A 12,691-nucleotide genomic window follows, 5' to 3' on the forward strand; every position below is an offset into this window, starting at 1 on the left:
GATATATGTACAAAGTGGAAGAAGAACTCACTGAGAACAGTCCTGCCGAAAAGGACTTGGGGTTCTGGTGGATGAAAAGCTGGACATGAGACAGCAGTGTGCTCCTGCAACCCAGAAGGCCAACTGTACCCTGGGATGCATCAGAAGAGGGGTAGTAGCAGGACGAAGGAGGTGATTATCCCTCTCTACTCTGTTCTTGTAAGATCCCATCTGGAGTACTGCGTCCAGGACTGGGGCCCCCAGGAAGTATGCAGTGCTGTTAGAGTGGGTCCAGAGGAGGGCCACGAAGATGCTCAAAGGGCTGGACCACCTCTCCTACCTCCAACAGGTAGAGGGAGTTGGTTTTGTTTAGCTTGGAGAAGAGAAGGCTTCAGGGAAACCTAATTGTGGTTTTCTATTACTTGAAGGGAGCTTATAAGCAGGAGAGGGGACCAAATTTTTGCATGGTCTGATAGTGATAGGACAAGGAGGAATGGCTCTAAACTAAAAGAGGAGAAATATAACTTAAATGTTGGGAAGAAATCCTTTACTTAGAGGGCGGTGAGGCCCTGGCACAGGCTGCCCAGAGAAGTCATGGATGCCCCATCCCTGGAGATGCTCAAGGCCAGATTGGGCTAGCCTGGGCTACCTGAACTGATGTGTGGCAACCCTGCCCATGGCAGTGGGATTGGAAATGGGTGATCCGTAAGATCCCTTCCAACCTAAACCATTCAGTGATTCCACAATTCTGTGGGTCCCTTCCAACTTTGGATATTCAGCTATTCTATGATTCTCAGACTTGTCTCAGTTTTCTGAAGAAAGCTTCATGTACTTTTTCCTGGTCTGTACCAGACATTCACTGCATCATCAACCATATTGATCTGCCTGCTAATCCCATAAGCTTTCAGCCAACTCATCACTCATCCCCAGGTAGAGCTTCAGGCATTTCAGCTTCTCTCACATGTAGCGTTACTTTGCTTCCTCACTTTCCCAGCCTGTCCTTCCCAAACAGCCTGTATCCACCCATGACAGAACCTTGAGGTGTTCAGCATGGAAAAGAGGGCTCAGAGGGTTTAACAACATGTGAGCTAAAAGAGGGGCAAAGAGAAGATTATCTTGGGCTTTCCTTGAAGATGCCTATGGAAAGGACAAGCAGCACTACCCACAGACCACAGGAATAGAAATTCTCATTGAATATAAGGACGAATATTTCTCCACGTGAGTGTTCAAAACCAGAAACAGATACCCAGAGAGGCCATAGTGCCTCCATGCTTGGGATGCATGCTAAGCTGACATACTTTTTCCTCCTCTCCAGACTCCAGATAAGCTTCTTGTATCATTTCCCTTAGCAGAAGTGGGTTTGCAGTCCCGCTACATCAACACATCCAGGACGTCCTACTGAGGATCTGGAGCCTGCCACCTTCTGGCAAGAGAAGAAAACGCAAATGCCTGATTCTGACCCCATTTCCCAAAGGGAAGATTTTTAGGATTGTTTTTGTAGTTCTTCATTTTCACTGTTTTTAGACCTCGAATTTCCTATTCAATTGGTCCCAGCAAGCTTCAGGATGAGTTATATATGTATGAAAAGGAGAAAGGAAGAGAAACTTAGAAAAAATAAAAATAAATAAGCTGCCTTGCATAAAGCAGGAGTTGAATTCCAACATGTTATCCACGATCTATGCCATGCCCTGATAAATGCCCTGAGCACGGCCAAGTGGTCACATGCAAGGGTCCACCACACACCCATTGGGTTATTGAACTTGATTTTTGTCTTCTTTCTTCGAATAATGATATTAAATGGATGTCTCTCTTATAACCAGAAAAATTCCAGGCTGGGTTATCCAGAGAAAAATATTTATTTCTTTATTTCAAACCTAAGAAACCCATTGCTGTTATTCTACATCTACTATGCATTGCTCAGGCAACATAATCTCTTTCTTCCATGATACTGAGCTAGGGTCCCTCAAGACAGGCAATCCCTGGCCTTTGTCCATCAACAGGAAGAGACTCCAATGGCCTTGAGATGGTAAGTACAAATGTATCCCTCCCTAAAGTCCATAGGCTCAGCTTCATGGCTATGCTCCTTGTGGCCAGCCTGCAACCCCCATCCTTGGGTTTTAGATCCAACCCTAAGCAATATTCTGTAATGAATATCTGTAACTCACAGCCATCCAAAAGAAACTGTTCGAAGTGTAACTTTTCTATTAATTCCATATAGTTTTATTAGAGTATAACAAACATTATGTAACATACACTACACGTATATTTATGTTAATATATTGAAAGAAATCAATATGTCTTTATTCTGCTTATTCTGTTACAATAAAGGTAATACACAATTACAAAGCTCACGCATATGCATTAGTAAAATTGACATTTCTTGGTAACCATCTCAGTGAAATGAGATCATTCAACAAAGCTGAAATAAAATGCATTAATATTTTTTCTGCAACACTTTATTGGCCTTATTATATTTTCATGAAGTGTTTCAGTTTTGATTAACTGGTAGGTTTGGGGCTGGAAAAGTGCTCAGAAAATGTTGGACCTAGGAAGCCTATTATGCTTTTTATTTCTCAATTGACACTAACAGCACAGAGTTGGACAAATTAATACATTCCATCAAATTCTGAAGCCTCTCATTTTCTGCTTTGCATGCAATTATGTGGTTAAAGGTAGATCACCCTTGGGTCCTGACTCTGTTTCATTTGCATTAAGGTTTTCTCCTTAACCTGTGAGATCTTGGTTTCAAAGCATCTCTACCAGCTCTAGCAAAAGCCAGTAGATGGCAGGGTTGACCCAGGACTTTGCTTGCCTGTGCACCATAAACACTCCCAGCAAAATGCAGACTTGTGCATGTCTAGCTCTGTTTCAGTTTGATGCCCTCAAACAACAGCATTTCAAATGGGAAAGCAGTTCCTCAAAGGAAAATAGTCAAGACCCACAATAACTTGCAGTGAAAGAACCCAACTTCAGCGTGCAAATCATTGAGTTCACAAGACTGAGGGTCTTGTAACAGCGCTGTAAATATCCAAGCATCCAGATGAGTATCACATCTGCCTTCCCTAGAGATGGGAGAGCATGGACAGCTGTATTTCACTCCAGCATAAAAGCACAACCTCCATGGATCATGCAGGTTGGTGGGATCGCAGCCATCTCCATTGCAAAGGTCTCCAGGAGGAAAGTTATCTGAAGTAACATATAACTTGAAGGAATCAGCACCAAGCAAGGACATCCTCTGCGTATCAGGATCAAGCAATTGGCAATGTTTGTTCTGGCTGTTTGTTCAAGGAAATCACATCAAGTCCATTATTTTCCAAAAGGAGAAGGTCTGTCCTTTTGCAAGTATAGAATCTCAAAAACAGTTTTGGAAGAACACTGTTCATTTTTTAAGTCCTCCTTTCAGCAACTAGCAAACCTAGCTGAACTTGAGCAGAAAGCACTGGTACTGCAGTAAGCTTTGAGCATGTACAGACAATACATAAAAAATGGGAGCCCTTGTGATGTTAACATAGTGGTAGGCGGCGGAAGCTGCAGTTGAAATACAGCCATTTCCAGGATGGAAGCACAGAAACCATTTTCTCATTAGCGTTCTCCAAAGTGGGCAGTTTTTGACCTAAGCCGTTCTCATTCTCCAGTAAAAACTGCTCCAGGGTATTTTATATAAAGCAAAGCTGTCTCCCCTTAAAACCTTTTTCTGGTCAGAAAAGGTGAAGATCTGAGATTTTCACGAAGACTTCAATCTCTAATTCCACAAACCATGTAAACATATTCAAAGCACTTAAGGACTGTTCCATCATGGCCCTCCAGCTCCAAATCAGCCATTTGGTTTAACAAGCCTCCAGTTGCAATGCTCTGTAAATGCTGGATTCTTACTCTATTTTCTTCATGTTGTTAATGTTTTTAATTACTACATTTGCATATTTTGAGGCTTTTCACCTCTGGGCCTTATTGACAGCTGAGGTTCTCACATGATTTCAGATGTTGGGGATTCAGGGGCAAAATAAAATCTACAGTGAGAACTGTTCATACGATGCCTGGAATTAAACTATTGAATTACATCTCTTGCACTTGACAGGCTGCCATACCCTCCTTGTCTCTCAAATGCACATATATCAATCAAAGTGATCTTTACCAGCTGTGTTTGAAAGGAAAAATTGCAAATCTCTCTTCTCCTCCATACTAAGTGTACAAGAATATATCATGCAAGGAGAGAAACGGAAAATGAGAGTGAAGAAAAAAGGAAGAAAAAATATATCCATATGCAATCTATTGACCATCTATATGCTTAAGAACACGTGCAGATTAACCTTCAGATCACATTCCTTGTCAATGCCATTAATGTAACACTTCTATCGGTTATATGGCCTGCTGACCACTTTCTACTCCTTTGTATAAGCAATTCCTTGTTATGAGGAAACTCTAAAATGCCAAAATAAGAACAAATGGGCCATTGGTCTGATTTTCAGGTGGTCCTGAGTAGAGCCACGAGTTGAATTCAATGATTGTTATGGGTCCCTTCCAACTTGGGATATTCTATAATTCTGTGATTGGAAGAAGTGATCGTGCCTCCTAGTCCTGCTCTTAACTTCATCCCATGGCATTCTCTGGTGTGACAGCCTCGAGGCAGCCTTGTAAAGGCTTGAACATGCATTAGGACATAACTGTGCTGATGGCTTTTAAGTCCAGTTCTTTCCTTGCTGTTGCAAGGATAGTTTGAGTCCAAAACTAAGATTAGCAGGTAGCTAGAAGAGCCAGAGTCCCACTGCTGATGGATAGAACACTGAGTGTTGCCTTGGTCTCACATGATGGCATCCACATCCCCTTGATCCACATTAATCCCACAGCATCTACTCACACCAAGCAGTGAGGAACAACTTTACCCTGAAAAAAAAAAGGGTTTCTAACCCTCTCAGGAGGGAGGCTTGAAGGCTTAGGTGCAAGGAAGCTTAGGGATATTGACTGCCCCACCCCTGTGAACCTCTTCCCTGGCCTGCCACATGCTAACGTGCATAGCAGAGGGCTGGACACTGGATCACAGTGCACCTCAAGCAGGATTGAGCCTTGCTAAACCTGGAAGACGATGGAGGTTGAGATAACCAGAGGAAGGCACATCTCAAGCCTAGTGAGATAACAGAGTACTACGCATTCTTACCGGACTCATCACCTAACTGTGGGTTGCACTCACAATGACCGTCCATTTCTGTTGTATACCCCATCATTAGCATCTATGACAGTTTAATTAATAGATGGGGAGCAAACTGAGGAAGCAAAGACATGATAATGCTTTTGTTGTAAGGTGTCTATACAACTGCATACATCTTTCATTGATAAGTTGTTCATTGCTCATTTAAGTGGGAATAGAGGTATAATTGAACAGTGTGTGCCACTGGGGAGTTCATTTTTCTGACACAAAATAGAAGAAACACAATCAAAGGAAAGGAGGGCAAAGCTGAAGAGTACCAAATATTACAATCGACTTTTGCTGCTAGAAAAGAAAAAAAAGCCCAGTGCACTTCTCATCAAACCGTGGAAGTGACAGCAAGCTTTCACCTAAGATAAAGGCTCACTTTTGGCTTGTTTTGAGTCTAGCAGGTAGGAAAAGTAGGTAGGAAACCAGGACAAGGTGGAGGCAGCAGGAAGACACATCTCCCATGGGATGGCTGAAAGCTTCTGGGAGCAATGCAGCGGAGAGATCTGGGAAAATCCTGGGATCTGGAAGGCAGCAGATGTGGTGGGTTTGGTGAAGTCACCTTCTGTAGTCCACAGACACCATCAACGATCCAGGGATTGCAGGTTAAATTTAAATATCTGAATACTCATCTCTTCGCCTCAGACTTCATTATATTTTGCAAACAGATCTTTTGCCTGGCTCATTTAGGTACTGAAGTTATCCATTATCACGATTCCAAGTCTGTAAGCAGGGAAATTGAGGCACAAAGTCTCTGTATTATGCAGACTAACTTGGACAAGGCTAATTCGCAGCATTAGGAGCACTAGGGTTGACTCAGATCCCAACGGCTGGCATTTTTCACAAAAATGGACCTGGAAAAAGCAATACCCAAGAGATGTGAAGCATACTGGCCAAAGGATATTTTATCAGGGCTCTCAGAAAGGAGAGGGACAGGGAAGAGGTGGACTGGCTGCTCAGAGGTGAACTGCTGAGATGGAGCGCTCAAAAGACACTTGAGAGGGTAAGAAGCTCTCATGCTGGGCAAAAGATGTGAGTTTTCCTCAAGTGTTCCTAATTTCTCTGGCAGCAAGGAAACACACAGTACACATCCCCGCTCAGGTAACAACAGGAGCATGTTTATTCAGGTCTGGCACTTACAGAGCTCAGAGGGACAAGGTACATGTCATTTGTTTTCCAGAAAAAGTCAGCCCGAGTTTGGAAGAAATTTATAAAAAGAGACTCCAGCTGCAGGGATTGGGAATTTGTCTCCACTGGGGTCATGCGTTCCCCGTGCCTAGGGGGACATGTTGGGGCACATTGGTGCCAGGCACCTCCAGGACCATTTGAACACTTCAGTGAGCGGTGTCAGGGGACAGTCGCTTCTCGGTGAGTCCCATCCTTGTTTTAATCAACCTTAGAAACTGGGGGCACAGGTTAAAAAAAGCAGAAACCCTTCCAAAACAATCCAGTGGGATGTGCTAGAGTGCAGTGGGGTACGTCCAAAGGAGGAGGAGTAGGGTTAGGCCCAGCCAATTAGGTCTCTGATACTGGAAGAGCGTAAAGTCTGGGAAACAATCACTGTTGGAAGCCTGCTGAGAAGTAGAAGATCTCCTTGTAGGCAGCAAAAGAGAAGACATCAGCTAACAAGACCTGTGATGGCCAATGGAAGACAAGGCGCCATGTTGCAGAGGTGCAGAGGTCCCCTGGCGCAGGGTCTTCCTTGGCCTTCCCCATCACTCACGAGCCCTGAGGACGTAGACAAAGCTAACCAGGATCCCCAAGGCCAGGACGGCATAGCTGGCTTTAACGCTGCTGGAGCCGCTGATGTTGCAGAGGAAGGAGTCGCAGCAGTAGACGGAGGCAGCCGCAATGCCGAGGTTAATCCCAGCACTGGGGCAAACGGGAGAGCAGCCTTTGGAGATGGACTGGCCAGACTTGCCACCTGAATTTAGGTTGGGAAGAAAAGCAGAGAGGAGATGAGTTTAAAATTTTTCAGCTTTCTGATCACGTTTTGCAAAGGAAATAACAGTCCTGAAAAGACAAGCAGCATAGAGGTTGTAGAGTTTCTCAGTAACCTACATAAGTCTTTGCACCTCAAGAAACACTCCCACTGACTTTCCGTTGTACACAACACCTCTTCCAGGCAGCTGGCCAGAATCTGGAAATGTGGTGGAAAAAAAAAATCTCAAAAATCCAACTCAAGCTCAATCCTAGGGCTCCTCAGGTGAGACTGGGAGAGTCGGAGAGGGGTTTGAGAGCAAATGTGTTCTGAGCTTAACACAGCTCACATTTACCAGTGAGAACAAGAAACAGGAAGCCATCAGCAGGTGACAGGTTTATAAAAGCTTCTGGCCTCTGTTTATGCATGCGCAAGCCGCCTACGTTACGGACTGCAAAACTTGGGTGTGAAACTGTCTTCCCTCCTGCATGCCAGAAGCAGAGGTTGGAGAAAAGTGAGGCAACCCAGGGTGGAATGTGGGCTCTGCAATGCCACCAGTAGACCTGCCAGAGCAGCCTGCTCTCCTGAGAGATCCTTCAGGTTTTTCCTGGTGCCTGTTCCCTTCTGTGAAAAGCCCGTGCTTGGTGAAGGACTTTGCAAATTCCTGGCAATCCTGCTGCACCCAGAGAGAGCAAAGCAAAGAAAGGACTCAGAGATAACAACCCGAGGAGCAGCCAGCACTTGGCAAAAGCAGGAAGGGTAAGCCTAGAATTTCCTGCACAGGAAATCCTCTACCATTCCACTGAATTCATCAGCAACCTCCTCTCTGCACTCCTAAATTCCCTTCAGACTCCTAGCATGAGTGCATGCACGTGGGCTTTAACATGACTTGGTTTGGCAGCAACTTCCTCATAAAACACCCCTGGGATGGTCCGGCACTCAGCAGCCAAGCATCACTTTCTCCTTTCTCCAACCAAATGAAAGACAACCTTCTTGCACCTCCCTAGGTGATCCAGCTAAGAAGGGCAGAAGGTCCCATCACCACTCACCGATTCCCACTCCGACGTACGTTGTCACACAGTGTTCTTCATTCTCTGCACACTTGACAGGTGTCAGGCAGGCCCAGTTGGAGGATGCATCCGAGCACGAAAAGCAGATGAGCGTGTGGGCTGCAAGGAAAAGGCACATCTTAGCAAAGGGCCAGTGGAAAGATATCCCTGCTGTGGCTCCCACCTCCAACACTCAGAACCCATTGCACCCAGCCACAGCCCACGCTTGTTGTGTTAATCTGTGACAGGCTTTTTGTTCCCAAAATTTGGCCAAGTGAAGGGTTCAAGCAGAAGGAATACATTTTAAGGTCTTGGTTGGAGACTTTGGTTTGTTGGCCCATAGAAGTCTTGATGCAATTGCAGGTCAGCCTGCCACTTTATGGCATGTGCCTGTTTGTACCAAGAGCAGGTCTATGTCAACCTGAAACACAAAAACAAGCTCAGGCTTACAGGTTGGAGTCTGAAATTTAAGCTTACTCACCTTTGCCGCATTGGTCACTGATGGGAAATGCCCCAGGTGTGATGTGACTACAGGTTTGAGCTTTTCATGGTCTGCCTTTGGCAGTAGGGCACAAAGCTCAGGGTACGCTCAAGTTAACACATGGTAGAAATGATTTCCTAGCAAGAGCAAGCCCAGCATTTCAGCAAGGCCTGCAAGGACTTGCACTGCCCTGCTACCCAGGGAGTCATAGCACTACGACAGCAGCATATGCAACTAACTCGTCTAATCCGGGGCAAAGGGAGAACAAATCAGCATGATTTCCTACATGGCAGACTCCCTAATGTGGTCTACCCCCTACACTAGGGGAATGGACTGCACTAAGCTAGCTTCCATCTCACATCCTTCAGGTCTGCCCATGTAAAATCAAAGATTGGGAAACAGCACTCAGTGGAGGGAAATGGTTGCAGAAACAGCCTGGACCAGTGACTCAGCATAGACATGAGTATTTTGCAGTGGACAGACGATCTTCTCTGTATTTTACATACAGGAACATCACATCCACACTGCAATTGTTGACCTACATACACAGAGAGCTGGTCTGTTCCCAACGCTTGACAGGCTCTGATTTTGGAGCATTCAGACTGCAAACTCTTCCATGAAGCCCTGCCTCTCTCTTCCTTGTTTATAGGATGCAAAATGGAGGAAAGGAAGATTCAGGATGGGAGGAAGTCTAAGGCTGCCTTGTTCCTGCTCCTTATCCCTTTCACCCCCATGGCAAACAGATTATCCTAAGAAGGGGATATCAGAGAAGCCCTGGATGATTTTGCTAAGGCTTGGCAGTCCCTGCCGTGGTATATTTTGAAGAATAAATTGGAAAAATGTTGATAGCAGCTGTTCCACTCTGCTATGGGCCTGCATGACCTCTTGAGGTTCTTCTCAATCTTGTTTCTCTCAGAAAAAATATTAAAAGCCCTTTACGGGAAAATTGGGGGAAAAAAAATAACAATTGTGCTCAGAAGAATGATTTTTGAGCAGCAGTGGCCAAGGCAGGGGAAAAAAGAATGAAACAAAAACATAATAGCAAATCTCACGGAAACAGATCAAAGCAGGTTAGTGGGCAGGCCTGCATGTCACATTCCAGAGATGAAGCCAACGTCACAACCCCCTAGCAAGAACTTCCTGGACTGTCTCATAGAGCCTTCAACCATCATCATCAGTCTGCCAACCATCCTGGCAACAAAGCAGTGTTACCCCAGCATGCCAGCATGGTAGTCACAACATACATGGAGCAGCCGGGATTACAGGGCCACCAGTTGAGTCAAGGCCTCACGTGCCTTTGGGTCCAGGAGAGGAGGAGGACTAAGAGGCAGGAATGAGCCACTCATTGCAGGGCCATCACTGACTATCAACGCCATTTTCATGGATTAGCATTCTTCACTTCAATGGCCAAAAATCAGCCTGAGGCATCCAAAGAAAGCTTGGCTCCCTCCTTCTTTTCCACTATGCCCAGTATGTCCCTGCTCTCGAGTTTCAGCTGACTGTCCCAAACCCTTCCTCTTGCAACCACCCTGATGGCAAACAGGCCCAAGAAGGCAAAGCAATTCATTCCATCTCATGCAAATCATCTGCAAGTGGGAATTAAGTGGATTATAGACTTCCCATGAACATTATGGTAGCACATCCATTCCTGTAAGCATTTGCTCACTATCCTGAATGCACAAGTTGAGTGGTGCAGTACTATTCGTTATGCCTTAAGGATTACAGATACATACGCATCAGAAATATTTGTATGTACCAATAAAAGTGCCTCTAGGCATTAAATCCCCTGCCACTAAATCTCTGTTCTTAACACTGTCCTGTTCACACCTTTTCCTTTGTCACATCTGTCTATTACCCTTTGTCTAAACGTAGACTAAGTCTTTCCAGGATGGGTGAGTCTTGCAGCATAGTTTAAGAGAGGAAATATCCAGTCTTAATTAACTACTGCTGCTCTCTGCTTAGGCAAAACAGAACTAAATGACCAACTGCAGAGTGAGGAGAGCAAGCAGGCTGCGTACTTCAGACAAAAGGCACAAGAGGGGAGCAGAATTATTTTACGCAGCTGGAGACAGAGCAAAGAGTTGGAGCTCAAGGCTAAAGGAAAAAAAAAAGACTGAACAATGCAAAAGGAAAGCCTCGTTTTCATCAACTAGAAAAGGCAGTTTTCTTCAATAGGAAGAATTTATGTGTTTATTTGTTTGCTGCTTGGCTCCTCGGAGGAACAAAAGGCTTCCAAACCAGAGCATTTGGGATAATTCTTCAGATAAGAGGTTGAACCCCTCCTTGCAAAGAGCAATGCAGGCACAACAAAAAAGCCTTTAAAAGCCATTCCAAAGCTCAGCAGCACCAGTGAAAAATGCTGAAAAATGCTGTTGCTTCGGCAGCTCTCCATTCATCCCTACGCCAAATGTTCTTTCCCTTACATTGCTCTTAGACAAGATTCTTACACACCATATGCCAGCTCTTCGGGGCACTTCGAACACCAGGCAAAAAAAGACGCCCTGGATGTGCTGGAAATGTTTGCAGATAAAGCAAACTCACAGCAAAGCCTTTTGCCTGGGTAAGAAGAACCTAATCTTAAGTGGAAGTGTTTTTTTTTGGAAGGGGCTTGGGGGGGGGGGGGGGGCGTAAATGCATTAACCTCTTCCTGCCTGGGCCTGAGCATATGCCAACTGGGCTCTGACAGAGACCCAGTGCTTAAACTGCCAGTTGCTTCACAAACCTCAAGGGGATATAAGAAGGGCAGAAAACAACTAGTTTCTTCTCACTGGTGTCCTCGAGAGCCGCAGAGAGGGTCTGTGCTTCCTGACAAGAGCGTCAGATGACAAAAAATTCTCCCAGTTTGCTTTTTATCTGGCTTACTCCAAGAACTGCCATACGAAAACAACGCAGGGTTTTGCATGGCCCCATGGAGTTCGGCTAGGCAGAAATTGAGTCATGGAGACTGCAGACCTGCAACTTAGCCAACTTGCAGCTTCACACCCAGCAACAGGCAGCACGTTGGTCCTGGGTTCAAGAGAAGCTCCAAGACGTGCTCCACACGACCCTGTCCCTTGGGGTGCCCCCTCCCACCCGCTGGCCATACCAGCCTGTCGTTAAGAAAGCTGGGGAACAACTGCAGCAAGAATCACAAGCGGTTCTGCCCAGACTTTACTCCATCTGCCATTACCGGGGCAGAGCTCCATCTCTCCCACCCTCCTTCCTCCCTTCCCCTCGGCAGTATCTCAGCCCATTTCAGCGCCGTTATCCCGACTCGCTGCAGTAAAAGGGGGGAGCGGAGCCACCCCTGCTCTTTGTTCGAGCTGCAACTGGGAAAAGCTCCAAAATACAGACGTACACAGCTGGAGGTGCACACCTACAATACAGGCACTGAAGTTCCAGCTGCAAGGGGAATACTGCTGAGAGGTCTTGCCAAGATCCCCCCCCAAAACCTCCGCCAACCCCCTGCACGACTCGACCCCGCTCCCTCCCACCTCTTTCGCCACCCTCACCCCTTCCCGCATGCCTGCAACTTCCAGACCACCCCCTGCAAGATGCAGACCCCACTAATTCGCTCCCAAAGCAGATGCTTTGGGAAAAGCTTGGAGGACCTCGGGTAGAGGTGGTGGTATCCGGGGATAGCCCTCTTCCTCCTACCTCTCTCCACGCACAGCACCGCAGCCAACACGGCGAGCAGAAACGCCTTCATGGTGCGGCGATGGGGCCCAGAAGATGCGCAAAGAGACGACAAGCGCGCAATGCTAGCGATAGGGCTGAGCGCTGGAGGCGGGAAAAGGGCACCTGCGCCGCCCAGCGGTCCGCCTCCGCGCCCTGCGCCGCCCCCCCCCTCCGCCTCCCTGGCATTCGCTGGTTTCGTTTCCCCGCTCCGTCGCTCCGGAGGCCGAGAAGGGGGTGGGCGTTGAGGGGCGGTTTCTCGCGCTGAGTGAGCGGAGGCTTCGTGAGAGCAAAGCCAGCTTTCCCCTGGCCCCTTACCTTCCTGCCCCCATTTCAAGGGTTTTTCCACCCCCCCCCCCCCCCCCCGCCCGTTCGCTCGATTTCCCTGGGGGAAGGGCATTCAGCAGGGGAACCCCTTA

General features: G+C 46.6%; 1 protein-coding gene across 1 annotated transcript; it reads right to left on the bottom strand.

Moving 5' to 3' along the window:
* Positions 1-6,264: 6,264 nt before the first annotated feature.
* LY6E (lymphocyte antigen 6 complex, locus E) lies at positions 6,265-12,335 on the bottom strand. The gene is made up of 3 exons (NM_204775.2): positions 12,255-12,335; positions 8,138-8,257; positions 6,265-7,091 (listed from the first exon to the last, which is right to left on the bottom strand). The coding sequence occupies exons 1-3, from the start codon at positions 12,304-12,306 to the stop codon at positions 6,883-6,885; spliced, it is 381 nt and encodes a 126-aa protein (NP_990106.2). The 5' UTR covers positions 12,307-12,335; the 3' UTR covers positions 6,265-6,882.
* Positions 12,336-12,691: the final 356 nt, after the last annotated feature.

The sequence above is a fragment of the Gallus gallus genome, chromosome 2 (genome assembly GCF_016699485.2).
Source record: "Gallus gallus isolate bGalGal1 chromosome 2, bGalGal1.mat.broiler.GRCg7b, whole genome shotgun sequence".
Classification (NCBI taxonomy): domain Eukaryota; kingdom Metazoa; phylum Chordata; class Aves; order Galliformes; family Phasianidae; genus Gallus; species Gallus gallus.